At 38.9% G+C, this 18,547-nt stretch overlaps 1 protein-coding gene across 1 annotated transcript in view; it reads right to left on the reverse strand.

The window, feature by feature from the left end:
- LOC146470901 (protocadherin Fat 4-like) overlaps positions 1 to 18,547 on the reverse strand; it is a 76,149-nt gene that overhangs the window by 46,634 nt on the left and 10,968 nt on the right. The window contains exons 14-26 of the mRNA XM_085121480.1: positions 17,682 to 17,769; positions 16,604 to 16,718; positions 15,159 to 15,338; positions 9,373 to 9,587; positions 8,057 to 8,315; positions 7,372 to 7,658; positions 6,018 to 6,192; positions 5,436 to 5,575; positions 4,647 to 4,829; positions 3,812 to 4,028; positions 3,110 to 3,388; positions 2,212 to 2,331; positions 776 to 1,049 (exon numbers count right to left, since the gene is read on the reverse strand). Of these exons, the coding sequence (XP_084977606.1) occupies positions 776 to 1,049; positions 2,212 to 2,331; positions 3,110 to 3,388; positions 3,812 to 4,028; positions 4,647 to 4,829; positions 5,436 to 5,575; positions 6,018 to 6,192; positions 7,372 to 7,658; positions 8,057 to 8,315; positions 9,373 to 9,587; positions 15,159 to 15,338; positions 16,604 to 16,718; positions 17,682 to 17,769 (2,532 nt within the window). The remainder of the gene's footprint in view (positions 1 to 775; positions 1,050 to 2,211; positions 2,332 to 3,109; positions 3,389 to 3,811; positions 4,029 to 4,646; positions 4,830 to 5,435; positions 5,576 to 6,017; positions 6,193 to 7,371; positions 7,659 to 8,056; positions 8,316 to 9,372; positions 9,588 to 15,158; positions 15,339 to 16,603; positions 16,719 to 17,681; positions 17,770 to 18,547) is intronic.

Genomic DNA, 18,547 nt, shown 5'->3' on the forward strand with positions numbered 1-18,547 from the left:
ATGCGGAATGACAGTTGTAGCAACGATGTAATCGCTGAAAATCACGCGACATTACGACGATAATCGAACTCGTTCGCGATGTACACTCGACCAAATCAAACCTCTTTTGATGGTAATTGAAAATGTTAGGGCTCAGTGCCTTTGTTGAAAGTCTATTGAGAATCCTGTAGAATCTGTTGGGTTCATCCGGGGCAACAATCTTTCAAATACAGTGGAACCCCGCTTTACAGACACCCGCTTATTACGGACAGTTGTGTTTGTCCCGACGAAAAGATCTTATATTTTCTCTTACGTTAGCCCTCTAATACGAACAGCGAATAATACGGATTAACACTCTCAGACAAATGTAACCTGAGGCTCACTTTACGCACACTTGTTATCTGCGCATGGTATAAATTGTCTCAGTAATATTCAGTTTGTCTGACTGAACCACAAACTGAGATTGTCAGTGCAGAGCAAAGACACGGACTATTTTAAATGATTACGTTGTCAGTCGCGTCATAAGCACTGCCAAACATTAATTTTAGTGCGACAATACTTGAATGTTTATAAACATCCGACTGTTGCTTTTGAATTGTATGCCTTAGTCTTCGTACAGTGAAGCATGTGTCCGTGACGTTTATTGTGAGAGCCCGCTTAATACGAACACCCGGATAATACGGACACTTTTGCTGGTCCCTTTGGTGTCCGTATTAACTGGGTTCCACTGTATATATTTAAAACTTTAAGTAAAAACAAAGATAAAAACAAAATAATAAGAGAAATAAAAGCTTACCTTTGCTGCTTTTCAAAGTCCAGCCTACCCACTGTAGTTATGACGCCAGTTTGGGCGTTTATGGCAAACTGTCCTTCTGGGGAGTCTCCAGTGTACGTGAGAGCTTTGTTGCTTCCAACATCTGGGTCATCAGCTATCAAGGTATAGACCGGCGTGCCTGAAAGAGCTGACTCACTGATAAGAATAGCCAATGGCATTGCGCGGAAGGACGGTGGGTTATCGTTTGCGTCAGCTATGGTGATGTCTACCTCAACGCTCGTAGATTTTGATTCACCTGAGGAAGCGAGAACAAACAAAACAAAATGGCTCATTCACACGATGGTGCTTTTTGGATTTCTGTACATTCTTCGATCTCATGCAAATTTTCTCGAAGGTACATTACTATAACCAGATTTTCCCATACTGGAATTATGGAGTGAGTTTTATGTAAAAGAATTGAGTCATGATCACAGAGTCTAATTAGTAAGGCGCAAACTCTGAGAAGGTGTCGAAAATAGTCGATCTTCTTGTCTTTGCGTCACCGTTTAATGGGTTTTTCACAAACATCCGGTTGGCCCTCTGGGACGGACTGCACTCCATTATTTGTGACTATTTTGAACTACTTGTGGAATTCAAGGATTTTCCTTGGTAAAGCCGTTTACACCGTTTGTCAAAAGGCCAAAGTTTATATCCTATCGACTCATTTTATGATCTACGTCGATCATTCGTGGCAAGCTACATAATGTCAGTAGTTTATGCAAAGCTTTCAGTTATTTTAGAATAGAAATCACTCAGAAAGGTTGCACAAAGCTGTTCGTATTGCATACCACATCATTTGCTGTTGCTGTTATTTGTTGTTGGTGTTAGCATTGCTTTTGTTATGGTTAATTTAGTTTATTTTGTTAGTAAGAAAAATGTGTTTGTTGTTATTGTTATTTTTTTGGCTGTCACTGAGGTTAAAAAAAGATCGAATCTAGACGCGGTCTGTCTTCCCTATTTTTCCTTTGCTTGGTTCCATGTTTATAATCCTTGCTTTCAGTAGTTTTTCTGTAACTTTCAGGGGGAAACTGATCGAGCTTAGGACCAGTTTTCTATTGTGTATACTCTTATAAACCATAAAATGACGTCATAAAATGTTCAAAACTCAAGTGGAACCACGAGCCGCAGGCGAGTGGTTTCAATGTCAAGTTTTTTAACATTTTATGGTCTGTACTGGAGTATAGACCATAGAAAACTGCTGTCGATTTGTTTTTTATAGTAACATGGAAAAGAATACGAGCGGAAGTGGTTTTATTTTCCGTTAAGAAAGCGCGCGCGTTACATCTGACATTTTTATTGTCTGTACTCTTATAGACAATAGCCAATAGCTACAAGCCAATCAGCCAGCGTCAATTTTGACATTTATTGTAAAATAATCTGTATCGTTGCTTTTCAGTTTTTTAAGACTAATAGTGTACCTCCACGATCCTGAGCAGTTATTGTCAACTCATAAGCGCTCTTGGTTTCTCTGTCCAACTTCTTAGCGACGGTTATATTCCCAAATCCGTCAATGGCAAATGCACCACCTACATTACCAGCTGCAAATTACAAAAAGAACCAGAGTTTGGCTAAGCAGGAAGCCCGAGGCTTAACTGCTACGTGAAATAAAAGCAAAGTTTCAGATGATCTAGTATCTGTACTCTCTTCTACCCTGTGTCCCCATTAGTCGGGCGTATAAGTAGTAAGTGGGCTATCGGAATAAATGACACTGGAAAAGTTTTGTCCACATAAATCTCTGACAGCAGCAGATCAAACTCAAATGCCTCTCGCTCGTGTTGTCAACGGAACAAACATCATTCTCATTCACTTGTTAAATGTCTCGCATTAAAATTAATGTTCTGTTGTTTCAAAACGTGCATATCAGAGCAAAATCAATCAAAAATAATCTCTAACTTTGCTTTACGTGACCATTTTCACTTTACAGTTTAGCTAGACGGACTGAACATGAACAAAATCTTTGAAACACTGTTGACCACTTTCCGTAATATGTACCAAATTATAACCCGCAACACTTTTTTATTTCTTCACTTGAAAATGATATCATGATGATATCAAAACGCAGTATAATTTCGCTAATTTTTATTCTCAAATCTTTCCCTTGTGTTTCTTAAAAATCGGTAAAACAGATTGCGGTCTGACCTCCTCCCTTAGAGAAAATCTTGTGACATTTTTCTCTTGGTTTTCTAGGAGTAGTCTTCAATTGAGGAAAGGTATTTAGTTTCAGGTTCATCGCAGGTTTGACCAAAAACATTAACCTTCGCAGGACACGGCCCCTCTAAAACAGCGGAGTCCGATAATGATAATTTGCTAACAGACCTGTGATGGAGTAAATAATTTCTCCTGCGAGTCCTTCGTCGTCGTCCACAGCATGAACAGCGGTAACAACCTTATAGATATCGCTGTCCTCCCTAACTTCAGCTGTATACGTGAATTTATCAAAACGAGGAGCATTATCATTGATGTCATCCACTGTTATATTCACCAAGGCCGAGGAAGACTGGGGCACAGGGTATCCATGATCCCTTGCTGTCACGATCAGAGAGTAACCACTGGGATTGGCTTCACGATCAACTTTCTTCAAGATAGTTATGACGCCTGAAAGTAGAGATAGAGACAATAGCTAAATATGTTTTTTTTTTCAACGTAATTTTCGACCTTGGAACATTACTAGGGGTTTTAGTTTTAGTAGATTTGCAATGGTTGATGAATTCATTGACTCGTGGAGGACCAAAAGTTCACTCAAAACCCTTTCAGGAAAACTAACGCCAGAACCAATCAAATGCTAACACTGGGTGTAGTCAAAGGCACATGATTTGCTCATTAAACCTATAGAAAGTTTGGTTCGCTTTGGTCGCCTATTTCAGTAAACGCGACTGATAATATACATGAAATTATCCTTCAAAAATATCCCGCTTTTCTACACCTATACTGATACCTTACACCGTTCACCATTAGGAGTTTGAATTTGTAGGGTTTTCCTAAAGGCGTACATTTGGTTTGAAAGCTACCCAACGTCACCTGATGTTTTGTTGATGTCAAACACCCCGTCCCCTCCCTTAAGAGTGAAGGTGATGTCAGCGTTGCTGCCGTAGTCCGGATCATTGGCAAGTACCCGGATGACTGTTGAACCGATAGTCGCATTCTCGCTGATGGCCACCTTGTACACCGCCTCGGTGAACTTGGGAGAATTGTCATTTTCATCCTCGACGAGCACTTTTAACGACACACTGGAACTCTGCGGAGTGTACGTGCAAGTTCGGTTTAGACTGAAGAGGTCCCATTAGACGGCTTTCAACTTTCACATTGATGGTTATAAGTTTGATTTATAAACACGCTACATAAGCATCTACAAAAGTCACTCATACAGGCAAAATTGAAACAAACAAACAAACAAACAAACAAACAAACAAACAAAACAAAACAAAAACGTTGTCGCCAATGCGGCGTGCTGCATGTAACAAAGTTAGAACGATATTTTATTCGATATATTTCAAAACTGAAATAATTGAATGGGAAGATCTTGAGGTTGACTCCATTATAAGATCTAACTTAGCCCTGTCTGGTAAATGTACTGAATAAAATCATAATACCAGGAAAAAATCGTCGGACAATTTTGTTCCATCCATGGCAAAGCAAAGTTTGCGCATAATACACTAAAGTAAGCTGCATGACATTGGTCAGCAGAAAACTAAACAACTTCCCTCCTGTGTTACCAAGGCAAGATAAATCAAAACTGGAGGTAAAGAAAGTCTCTAGCAAATGTAAGTGGTCTTTTGCCATGGTGTTAAGTCAGCTCTAAAAATCTATACAATGATGGGGTGGTCTTCATTACCCGTCATGATCAGCTACCCACCTTTGCAGCGCCCCCTCCCCCATCAGTTGCTTGCACAGTTAGCTGGTATTGAGCCTGCTGTTCCCTGTCAAGCGTTTGCGTGGTGTAGAGTATACCCGTGGATGAATTAACCGCAAACTTGTTGCTGTTTACGGTGAATGTGACTCGACCATTTGACCCATGATCAGCATCTTCAACCACAAGCTGTGCAATAAACAAAGACCCAAATAAGTATGAGAATGGCGCGAGAAAACTAATTAGATCAAGAGTTTTGTCTGATGTAAAATTAGGTACAAAACCAAAAAGGGTGTTAATTGCTTTGAAAAAATTTTCAACAGGTTGCATGTGCAAAACCTTTAAAATAGAAAAAGATTGTCTAAACGCCATAGCTGTGTGAAAGATAAGGTTTCCAGGATGACGATTAGGAACGTTTTATACTAGAGAGCAACAATATGATAGTTATATTAGTCCTCCCTCGAGAGAAAGTTTTTAAAAGCTTCACAGGGCAGCTGGAAATGTATAAATGTGGCCTGGGATTTAAACACGGCACTACCATGAAACAAATCCAAACGTTCACAGAGGAGGACGCGGACCTTAGCCTTCAGATTACCAGTCCGGTGCCCTAGCCAGTAAGCCACGCTCCTCTCCGATAAAGTGAAATTTTAAATCGATTTAAAAGTAGTTATAATAAGCCTTCGAAAATTATTGCGTACTGTGTTAACTGCGTTTCAATCGTTATCATGCCAAAATTGAACCTAGCATTATTTGTTGTGGTAAGGAATAGTTGCACGCTAATTTCGGTGTACATACCCGAAGCACACTCTGACCAGACGGTAAATTCTCCTTGACTCCCGCGACGTAAGAGCTCGGTGTAATGATTGGAGAATTATCGTTCACATCAACGATGTTTATAGTCACTTGAACAGTACTCTGTAAAGCGGGAGATCCTCCTGAAACGGACGACATGACAAGGAAAGTCAGCGAATAAGGTGCGTCCGAATCCTGGCTTAACATGATTCGAACATTACACCAGCATGCCAATCAAAATCCAACTCCAGTACATGGGTCTATGGCCTTGTTGTCGACTACATCTTTAGCAATCCATGGATTTAATTGAACGGTTCGCACTTAAGCCATCAGATTGTTGTCACAATTTATAAACTAATCAAAAGCTTTATTCGGTGGGAGTGGTAGGGCTTATAGCACTGCAATCCTATTCGTCCCTAATGGGTTTGTCCACTTCCAGTATCAAATCCCTGCGGAGATCGTTGTACATGCATATATTCTGATTTCCTGAGTAATATTTCCAGTGTGTTTAATTAATCTTTTCGATTTGCTGTTATTTTTTTAGCTTCAATTCTAATTTCAATGTGAAATACCACATTCACTCACCGTCCTTAGCCTCAACTCCAAGAACCAACTGTTGAATGCTTTCTCGGTCGATGTCTTTGGCGACTTTTATTTCACCCGTACTGCTGTCTATGATAAAGGCATTCTGCAAGTTTCCACTGACGATACGGTACGATATTAGGCTGTTCGAACCCTGGTCTGCATCCATTGCCTCGACCTAGAAAAATAATTGTCTGGTTTATCAACAGCGTTGATAACTAAAGGTAAACTGTTTCGAGCGTTAGCCCTTTGAACGAGCGAATCTACTTTTAGTTAACAACTCTGTTAATAAACCAAAATTTCGTTTCTACTCCCCACCGACGCAGCAACGTAGTTTCTTCAGAAACTAACCCCCCCTTATTTACTAGAATTATAGTCGTTCGATGTAATTTCAATAGAACAAAGTGAGGCGGATCTAGGATTTATAGAGAGGGGGCGCCGAAGGCGGGAGTATCTAGCGGGTCCGGGGGGCAAGCTCCCTCGGAAAATTTTAAAATTATAGTCCTCGGAAACGCGTTTTCCAGCATTCTGGGGAGCAAACCAAAGGGATTTCATTACTGAAATTTAAGCGAACTTTTGCGTCAAAACTAAAAAAACAAAAACAAACAACAACAACAAAATGATAAAAAAAAAAAAAAAAATCAGCAGCTGCAGAGAAGCGTTCCAGTTTGTATAAACAAATTTATGCATGTCGTAAGGATACATCTAGCAGAAGAAGTGTTTCTAGGCAACGGTTGGTGCCTATCAAGGCATGTACACCATGGGTTCATTTTTTTGTCTTGGGCGGATCTGGGAGGGGGAAGTTCGGGGGGTTTGGTCGAACCCCCTAAAAAAATTAGGAAATAAGTAAAACACGAAAGTAAAGCCTTTGCTATTTGATAAAGCCACAACTGAAAATTTGCCATTTATTTTACCGGTCCGAGAAACGTTCGTTGTTAGTCGAGTTTCTTCACGTTACTGTTTTTTTATTTATTTTTAATTGTTCAGCATCGCGACAAAAGCCATATTTTGTCTAGCCACGTTTCCTGTCAAGTTGTGAAACATAAGTTTGTACTGAAGGCATCAGCATGAGTTCAACTCCCATTTACAAACTAGAATCGTTTTCAAAAATTGATTTTGGCTCGCTTGAACCTTAGCACTCTGTGTGCACTATTTAAACGTGAAAGGATGACATTTTAAAAACAAGGAAAAAAGAAAGAGAACAAAGAAAAAGAAATATTGAATTAAAAAAAATGAAAGGAATGAATGTTTAGCATGTTTGCGGAAGAGCTTTCTCGTGTTTTCGAAAATCTTAACTTTTGCACAACGTACCTCGGAAAGAAATTTTAATACAGTATATGTTGAATAACAATCGTACCCTCAAAACAAGAGATCCTACACTTGAATGTTCCTTGAGATAAGTTACATAGCTTCCATTCGTAAACACCGGTGGGTTGTCGTTAGAATCCACAACTTCAATTTCCACCACAGTTGTGTTGGACCGCGGATTAACTGGGTCTAAATCAGTTGCACGTACATCCAAGGTGTAGTTCGCAATCATTTCTCGATCCAGTACTCCAATGGCAGTTATTACACCATCATTTGATATCACGAATTTCCCCACGTATTGGGGAGAGCTCGGCATCTCGATACCGGTAATATGTCCTGGAAATTTAAAGGTAGAGATTATTAGACAATTACGACCTGCACAAGTAGACAAAGAATGGCTGAACTAACGCAAGCGCAGCAAACACCATTTAACTGAAGACAGTCAACAGTCCTTAAAATCATATAAAAGCCGTGGTCAAGTGAGTTCAAAATCAAATCAAATCAAATCAAATCAAATGCTTTGTTTATAGTGGAAATGCGCTTAGCTACCCCAAGCTAGTTTACGGGCACTCCACTCGAAAATAACGGGAAACAAAAAATCCAAATTAAACATAATTGAATTGAATAATGTCGAATTCCTTGGACTAAACCGTTCAGCATAGTGCGACGAACTTCGAAGGATTTTGAATGATGTCGAATTCGTTTGGCGCAGTAACATTTGTGAGTTTACTCACGTGATATCTTGTACGAATGCAACACCTCATAGTCAGTAAGGTGCGTGCGCCAGATGAGAAGATCGCTGATCTCTATGCTGCTATAGTACTCAAGGTTGCCAACATCCAGGTTGTTTGGTTTCCCGACAGTCATTTTGGTGAAAATGTCGCTCGCACGCGTAATATTCTGTGGAGCCTGGATCGATGCTATTAGCTGTCCGTCTTGGAAATAACGTAACCCTAATGTCGGGTGCCAAGTGAACGTGGCATAAAACCACACCTGCAACGGTATAGAGATCCAGGCTTGTTTCATACAAAATAAGATACAACGAAGAAACAATTGACCTTCCATTAATAACATTAGGTAAACACAAGAAAGTAAAGTAAGTGCGGATGAAGATGAAAGAAGTAAAGAGAAATGGCTTGATAAATTGATAAATTGCTTTATACATGGTAATGGTAATGGTAATGGTATTTATATACCGCATTTTCTATATGCATATATTCAAATGCGGTTTACATTACTACTTATAATGAAACAGCACAAAGACCAGACAGCACACCGGGAACTCCATGCCCTACTCTTTGCGATTAGTGTGTGGGTTCTTTAACGTCCCACAGGGTTATCAACATTGAAGTGTTGTGAGACGGGGCCTACGGTTTATCGTCCTTATCCGAGAAGACTAGAAAGTCTAACCATTTTGCAGATGTCATTACAAAGGCAGCACTTTCTCCTCAGTTATTTTAAAGACCCTGAGTGTTGGTCCGGCCGGGATTTGAACCCACGACCTCCCGCACGGTAGTCCGATGCTCAACCAACTGAGCCAACCGGTCGGCGGTAAAAACGACAATGAAATACAACGAAGAAACAATTGACCTCCCATTAATAACACTAGGTAAACACAAGAATGTACAGTAAGCACAGATGAAGATGAAAGAAGAAGTAAAGGGAAATGGCTGAAATGATATCCTTTCGGAAGAAACGGATACTATTTTTTATTAAAACGTTAGTGCATCGGTTTTCGTTTGTCGCCTTGCCGTGTAACTGTGCTTTGAACAATTCAGATAGACACAAGCTCTCCAGTATGTAGGAAAGAACAGAGCTTTGGCGGCACAGGCGTACTGGGTGAATTTACTTTTAGTCCATCTATTTACATGAAGATGCTTTATTGTGTACTTCTGCATACATCAAGCAATGAATCAATGAATCAGTCAATCGATCGATCGACCGATCAATCAATTAATAAACTGATCAATCAAAAAATGAAAGAAATAAACTAAATTTCTTTGAATAATTATATCAATAGGATATAAAATCCACAGAACATTTGACCAACCCTCGGTATGTTGTCCATTCTTAGGCTCCACTGTTGGGTAAAAGTCTCCAGAATTAAGTTGAATTTGCCAGCAGCTGATTCTCGATAGAAATCAAATCCTGTAGCAAAGCTGGATTTTCCACCGGAAGAAATAATATGTTGACCGGAAATATACTTGAGCCATAATGCTACTGTTAAACCTCGAGGACAGAGTGAGGGGTTACTGATGCAGCCGTCTAAAATACAATGAGGAAGAGTATATATTTAGGAATAAGACGTGGCTAAATTTTGTTTCCGAGGGAACTGATATCGAGGTGAGGTGCTCTTCAAGAAAGCAAGGGCACTATACTCTAATAGAACCGTACTAAAATAGAACCGAGCTCTTCACATCAGTACAACGTCGGCATTTTGGGATTAAACTACGAATCGTTCAACTTGTGTAAACGTGTCTGTTCATGTTTACATTCATTTCTAAAAGATGAAATGCTTTTCAAACAGCTCGAACCAAAAAACAATTATTTTTTGTTTTCTCGAAAATATCATGAAAACTTCTGGAATCCAAGGCATAGTCAGTATTCGAATTTCATTTTCTTTTCCGTTACTGATTATATGTGTTCAGGAGCCCGTTTCTCGAAAGTCCTGGTAACTTACCGGGCCCGATAAGTAAATTTTTAAATGTTTTTTTCGCCGATTACAGAATAATTACAGACACGGTACTTGGCCAATGTTTTCACAGAATTATAAGATTTTAAAATTTAATATTCAATGCTAACAAAAATCGACTATGGTTAAGAAACATTTATCACCAAAGACACTTATTGGGCCCGGTAAGTTACCGGGACTTTCGAGAAACGAGCCCCTGGAGCTGACTTGCAATTATCAGGACCCAGTCATTTTAGGGGAGATATAAATCCGTGACGGAACCCTTCTTTGATTTTTTGTTCGCAAAACAAACAGAGAAAAGAAAAGAAAAAGAAAATCAATTACCTATAATGTACTAACATCGCAGAAAAGAAAATGTTAAAACAGAAAAAGCGAGGTCAAGTTAGTGGAAGAGGGGTGTCAGATTCTAAGAGATAACCCTCAACCGTCCGGACCTCGACAATGATATCGAAATTTATCCTATTTATATAACATAGGTCTGTGAATCGCGTAATTGTGGGACAGAACGTTTGATACGCACGCGCAGTAGGTATCGAAGTATCTATTTTCAACCTTTCTGCAGTGTAGCGCATAACAGAAGATTTTTGTCTTATCCAATTTTCATAATCAGTTTGGCAAGCTCCTCTGAAAAGCAAAAACATTAGATGTCATGAAGAAATATTCTTGGTCTTTTCTAGCAAAGTTGCGACTAATTGTTATAAATTTCTCAACAATTGTCACGAAATATATCACTCCATCGCGAAAATTCCCTGCCAAGAAATATTTTCTACCGATTCTCAAGTAATATTAGCTGAGATACTAAACCGCAGTAATGGAATTATCACCAATGATAGGCCCAACCAAATTGGCTTCAAATTCATGTACATGAATTTCGCATGCATATGTCTGTTATGCAAAGCGAAATGAAACAACAACGTATGGACATTGTCACGGCAGATTTTTCACTTGTTTATCATACACTGAAAGCAAATATCAGAGGTCGAAATGCGATTTAAGCCATTAAATGCAGTCTACATATCCGAAGACTTGCTATAACTCCACGTCGAATAGTCGAGTTAAGAATGGCGAATTAGCAAGCCAGTAGCTTTGTTCGAGTCTACTAAAGCACGAAAAATAATGCTTTGATAAACGACTCGTGGGTAGTCTAGCAAACGGCAGACTGATGGTTAAGCTGATTTGATGACAATGTGGTTCGCAACTGAGGAGCTTCATATATTTTGGGTTTCTAGAAGCTAGCTTTGGCTTGTCCCGTCAAGGCAGCGCGAGCGATAATACAACGCAATTTGTGACTGCTCTATTTTGAAGGCATGGGCTCTGTTTCCACCGGACTCCAGGTATTACGATGAAAATTAAATTGTTCATACGAAATTAAAGCGTTGAATCGTTGACCCGACTCTAGACTGTTTGGTAACTATTTCGTTTCTGCGACTCAAGACTGTTGGTAACTAAATGGCAATTGCTTTTCACTGAATCAACATTAAAAAAAAGCTTCATTATCAGGTTTCTCACTGCTTCAGACAGGCTAAGGTTTGATTTGCAAGGAAAAGCGAAACAAAGCCACAAATCTGATATGCTAACCGCTACAAAAACCAAACAGTCATATCATTCTAGGCAATTGTAATTCTATGTTTTCACCTTGTTCTGTTTCGATTTTTTCCTTAGTAACATTTTCATTTTATCTATTTATCTTTTGGTTTTAGTCGTTTAACATTGAGTAGCCTGCGAACATTGTGCTATAAAAAGGTATTACTCACAAACGGATCTAATTATTATTCATGTTTCCGCAATTTCTGAGAATTTTGAACAGCTGTCAGTATTATGATCGGTTGCTTCGGTCACGCTTTACTCATTGCATATATTTATCTCTGTGTATTTTTTTTACTGGATGTTATAATAATTGCCATTACACGTGAGAGCAAATATTGTACATGAAATCCAAGAATACTCTACATCTGATTGTTTGTCAGTACATATATAAAGTTCTGGTATTGTTTTGTAAAAGGACGTAGGACATCTATTATTAATCATGAAAAATGTTAGCCATCGTCTCACGAGGCAAATGAAATGTAAATACTTCCAGTGGCTACGACTTTGAGTTTAGTGCGCATGTCCACACGTCAGAATTTCATGTATTGTCGGCGGAAGAGCGTGAAGTTGTCTTCGCCAAAGTGAATCAAAATGACTATTAAATCGCGGCTTTATCTTATTAAAAGTGGAAAACTAAAATAAAATACGCGTAGCAAAATCGTCAACCATCGGAACCTAGTGGAAAGTGAAAATTGAAGTTACATAATTATGTGTATTTATTCACTTATGGAACTTGAAAACAGTTTTGTGCATGAACCGTTGGCATACGATTTAACGCATAATACAACCAGCAATCTGGACTCTTGTTATTACAGGCTCATGCAGAAACCAAATTCAATAAACTCGTTTTTGAGCTCTTTATTGAGTTTCTGTTTGTGTGCGCATGTCAAACATAACACCAGTACAGGTATTTTTGGGCAGGTATAAACCCGTGAGGTACCCTTCTCTGATTAAATTTATTATTTTGTTCGCATAAAACTTAATAACTGTTAATATAACAGTGAAACAAAAAAAAATAAATGCTAAAATAGGAAAACAAGAGGTCAAGTGAGTGGAAGAGGGGTGTCGGTGTCTATTAGATAACCCTCAACCGTCCGGACCTCGACATTCTAGTGTACGTTTTACGTACTTATATAAAACAATATAGTCAATCGTTCAATTGTGGGACAGAGTTTGGGGTACGCACGCGCAGTAAGCATAATAGTTTGTAATTCCAACATTTCTCAACTCCTCCTTCAATTATCATTACTCATTTTAGAACAGGTATGAATCCCTAAGGAACATTGCTCTGATTGATTTACTTTTTCGTTCGTAAAAAAAAAAAAGAAAATAATTGCTAACATTTCAGTAGAGAAAATGTTAAAATAAGAAAAAGCGAGGTCATGTTGGTGGAAGAGGGGGTTCAGATTTCTTGAGATAACCCTCAATCGTCCGGACCTCAACCAATAGCTAGAGGGTTTGCCTTGTTAGATAACGTAGGTTTGTCAGTCGCACAGTTATGGGACAGAACGTGTGGTACGCATGCGTATTAAGCATCGTAGTCTTTATTTCCAACCTTTCTGCAATGCACCGTATCACGGGAGATTTTTTACGGCATCTAATTTCCGCAATCTTTCGCAACCCCTTCTGAATAGCAAAAATTTGATGTCATGAAGGACATTCTTGATCTTTTTAGCAAAGTGGCGACAAATGGGCATTGTTTAGGGCAACTGTTTTCAACGTATGCATATTAATTAGGCTGTATAACGGGGAATACTACGTGATACTTATATTGCAATTAATATTCGCGTGGCTTTGTTTCTTGAAAAACGTTACTCGCCAAAATCCTACAGAGTTCAGCTTTTAGTTGGTTCTCTCAAATAGCTGCCTTACGCTTCACTTCAATAACTCTATATAACTTCATCTCCATCAGCTATTTGTAAGTATGACTCACAAACTCCTTTCTTATTCGATTAAAATATTCATATTTCCTCATTTCTGAAAAAATCTGAAGCCTAGTTCAATGTTCTGTCACGCTTTACTGTATTTACTTGTATTTATCTTGGCACTTTTCCTTTATTTTATACCTACGATTATGTCATAAACAAGAACCGTATGCAGAACATAAGGTCTGCTAGCCTACTTAAAATCCTTATGAAATTTAACTGTAGTAAATGAAAACAATTGCGCTATAATGTATTCACAATTCTGGTTGTTTATATCGCGTATTATCAATATTCAGGCTGATTCCGTCTGTGAACGAATGTTTGAATGTGAAACAAGACTTCAATAGACCTTTCTGACTCGGTGGCCACGTTGAGTCTCAGGAGAAAAAAAAAGCTTTGTTTTTTGCACGGCTAGCTTCGCTCTGAATTCGCGTGTGGGCGAGGCTACCCGCGCAAAAATTTTTATTCTCCAGAGACTCAACATGGCCGCCGAGTGAGAAAGATCTATGGAATGCAATTTTGTGCGATATGTAGCCGAATAGATATAACAGAAGTGATTCCACAAGGCAAGAGTAATTATTTAAGGCATTAATATGCGGTATGAGAATGTATCTAAAAAAAACAAAACAAAACAACAACAACAAAAAAAACATGTACCGTTAGTCAAGGAAACGGAGAGGTTTTGGCTGTGTTTTTTTCGGAGAATCTGAAATTTAAATTGTTATCTTAGATCATATGGATTCTTCGCTACCAAAGAAACCGGAAAATCCGAAAACCAAAAACAATTAACTTTGACTGAATTTTCGTTTCCATGATACCAGTACCTCGAAACGGAAACAAATTTTTTGAATCCTCAAGGATAATTGAACTTTAAATAGATCAAGTTGGTGGGAAAAGATGTTAAGCGACACTGGCAAAGAACCCTTAACCTTCCGGATTTAACTAAATCACAAAAGAGAGTTATTCTGTGGAACAAAGCCTAGAATTGTTCTCACTGCTAAAATACTCACGTAATCAGCCGTTCGGAATTCTTTACCTGTTTAAAACTCCCTCTGTTAATAGTTCATTACTTGATGGTTCTCTAGGGATCCCGTTTGCTTATTTCAGTTAAATTATTCTGGTTCTTTTTGCCTTAATTGCAAAGTTACGCGCTCTGCCTCGCCTGAGAGGACATGTTTACCCTCCCTCCTCCCCTTCGGCGACGTTCCGGTTTGCCTTCTGCCTATAGGCTAAATTTTGCCTCCCATATCTTAATTCGGCTAAGGCAGTGAGTGATGTTTTGGCAGTGAGGATGGTTTACGATCTTCCCAGCAAATAACGACGGATACCGAATCCTCATTGCATGCAAGAAAAAGACCTCTTGTTACCAGGGTAGGTGTTTATCAAAATAATTGAAAACAGTAAGACACTTTTGAATAAAGGCTTTATTTGTAATTTTGAACTGCTTCATTTAACTTTAACCGACGACATGAATTATTATTAATTGTACTCATGAAATAGAATTTTGGTAATCATTTGAATTATTAGAATTTTCGTTGATTTAGATTCGATCGGCTCCAGGTCAGTTGTGTAAGACGTCATAAGCTGTCTTGCTAAGAATAATGTAACTTTTGTGTTAATTGAATATAATACCTTTAAAATCGCCCATTAATATCCAGGCTTCTGATGTGTTGAGGGATACGACATTGCCAAGATCTGGGTCAAAGACGATTTGCGCACCCTTCTTCAGGATTCCTTCTGCTCCTCCGCGAATGTCAAGTACTTTACCACCGTCTTCACTATCAAAGGGCCACTGATGATCACGATAGAAACCTTATCGAGACGTAAAAAGAACGAACGTCTTTAACAAAAGCCACTGGACTTGAAGCAAACTGAACATCTTGGTTGACGAGTAGGATTGGGAAACTAACATTGAAAACGTTGACCTCAGTGGAGGCAAGTTCATTAGCTAACTATGTATTTGTACCTCAGCAACATTTTTCCAAAACAAAGCACGGAGAAAACAAATAAGAAAAGGGTTTTTGATGTAAACCTTACAAGCACTGTGTCGTTAATTGTCTCTTTGAGAATAAAAGGGATGACTCTTTTCCACGTTATCAAGATCTTCGGCTAATATTAGCTTGTGTTATTTCTCGATTGAGCGGAATAATAGTTAAAAAGCCGGAGATTTGTTTCAAGGCATTCTTCAGTTTTCCTGTCCCTTTTGGGACTGCAAGTCCTCCTTGTAAGGATTTCCCAAATTGAGAGTTATTTTACAAGGTGATAGAGCAAAGCGCTTTCAGTATAGGGTAAATAGACGAAGGAGCATGGAATTATGAGCGTAAATTAATCGTTGCGAAAAGAAAGCCCGAAAAAAAATTGAGCCTGAACTGGACTCGAACCCATGACCACTGGGATACCTGTGCAACAACAACAACAACAACAACAACAACAACAACAACAACAACAACAACAACAACAACAACTTTTAAACAACTGAGCTACCCATCCCACTAGGAGCTGGCCATCTTGTGAGTTCGTAATATATCCGCGGGGGATGAAAATTTATATTACATGAAGTACAGATGAAAGACTAAATAGATGAAGGAGCATCGCAGTTATGAACGGTACTTAAATAAAGTTCTGAAACTTAGGCATGAAAAATCATAATTAACTGCCACGATCATTCCTTCTCAAGATAGGATTAAATTGTAGCCTCGGCAACATGCGATATGATTTAACAACTCTCGACATTTCCAATTTTTTTTCCTATTTAATAATAATAAACGATCAACTGTTATTTGGCTCCGACGCCGATTCCCGTACAGCAACGTTTCCATGAGATGAGAGCGAACTGTAAGGTTGGTTTATCAGAGAAGGGGACTTTCTCGTACACTTTTTAGCGATCCCTTCTTGAAACGTGTTTGCATTTTTCTAGACATAATTTTTTCTGTTCATTCCTCAAAATTTGATGACCTGGGACGGGCGAATCGTCTTAACGATAACAAAGCAGGAAAAAGCTCAAATTTGTCGGCAGCGGTGTTTGGAATTTTCAAATTGGTGGTCACTTGAGCAAACTCACTGAGTGGGAAGCTCACCTGACTGATTCAAAAACTCATAATTTATTTGCCCGTAAACAGAGTTCTTGTTATCATGGTCTTTGTCTGTAGCAGTCACTTGTCCAACAGCCTTGCCACTACCGGCGTATGAGCCCTAAAATTAAGCAATCAATTAACAAAAAAAGAAAAATAACGCGACATAATTGGACTCCAAGAACTGTAGGGATATTCGGAGCCTAACTACCAAAACTAAGTAACCTTGAAGATATAAATTTGGTCTCGATGCAAGCTAAGAGGATAATGTTACGTGCTCCCTAAGACGTCGTCGGTTCTGTACGCCCTCGTCCCCGGTCGTCATTAGCGCGCAGTTAGATGGTGACGTCACCTGCTGAGCTTATCAAGAACACGCAGCTTAACTTATAGCGATGGGCCCCAAGCCTCTAACACGAAGCTGGGTCCGCTCTATAAATAGTGCCCCTAGTCTAGGAACGAGTCTGGGTTCGGCACGTGTTATGTACCCAGAAATACAATGTCACGTTACATTCAACGTTACACGCAACGTTTTGCCTTCACTTGTGTCCAGCCTGAAGGTTTCTGCGAGCAACATTGCGCGCTTGGATTGATGCAGCTATGTTTTGTTAGAGATCGTGAAGGGAGGTCACATATTACACAAATTTGGTACCCACAATGCTACCACGTGTGTCCAAGCCATATGTCTTATGAAGAGACAATCGTGGCAACTTTCAATCCAAATTACAGCCGCGTTGTTTTGCAACACATACTAGGTTGATTTAGCAAGAACACGGGAACGTCAGTTGATAACGGCGCACGCATCAAGAATACCCATAAGATAGTCGAAATAGACACGCGTCGAGACTGTTCCGCGCGCTCTTGCTTCCTCAAATAACGTTCCCGTTCTGTTGCTAAATTACCCTAATAATCAAAATGGGACGTACGGTAGCGTGTTTTGATTTGCATTGATTTATCGCTCGACAACACTCCAATATAATTATTACTGATGGTATGGTCGTGTCCTGGGCTTGTCGTAATCGTCTCCAGGGGTGTTGCATGCTAAAAAAATACCATCTGAATTGTCCCTAAGGTGCTTGTCACGTACCTCATTTGCAGTGAAGAAGTACTTTTGTTGTGTAAATGAGGGAGTGTTGTCGTTAACATTGTCAAGTTGAACGATAACTGTTGCATTCCTGGAAAATGAAAAGCATTTCGTTTTATACAGTAACTGTCCTTATACCCGGTTTATTATCAGGAAAGCTTAGCGCAAATAGACCATTTCCGAGTTGCCCTGAACCTCATTATAAAAGCGAGGCTAAGTGCAAAACGTTTCATATGAAAATTAGTTTTATTTGCAGACGAATGAAAACTAATATTCATAATAAAATTTTTGCACTTAACCTCGCTTTCATAACAAGATCCAAAGCAACTCGGAAATGGCCTATTGCCTTGGCAACGTTGTAAAATAACAATGAGCCGTTTATAATATTCAGAACACACAGCAGTGTGAAAACGAATTTAGTTAAATTTCGTTCGTTGTTCCCCAGAAATGGGGTTCGTAAATTAACCGTATTGGAACTGAAGAGATACTTTTATTAAGTATTACAAGTTGCTATTTTACCGCCACGTTTTTCGTGGCAATTAATGAGAAGATGACACTGTTTTATTACAGCATAACGCATGACCTCTTAATGTAACACCACACGGTATATAAGTTTGTCCCTGAACGTACACATAAAAATGTAACTACTTTTAAAAAATACGTAAGTAAATAAATACTTAAAAAAATACGTAACTAAAGTAAAAAATACGTAAGTAAATAAATACTTTTAAAAAATACAGAAGTAAATAACTTTGTTTTAAGGCGATAACGTGAGAAGTGGTCGCCCAATCTCCCGAGCGAGGGGTTCATATTAAAAAACTCTCAAAAATAAGAAGTATAAAGAAAACTTATCTACATCGTATCAAACA

This window comes from Pavona decussata, unplaced genomic scaffold (genome assembly GCF_977016875.1).
Source record: "Pavona decussata unplaced genomic scaffold, jaPavDecu1.1 SCAFFOLD_109, whole genome shotgun sequence".
Taxonomy (NCBI): Eukaryota; Metazoa; Cnidaria; class Anthozoa; order Scleractinia; family Agariciidae; genus Pavona; species Pavona decussata.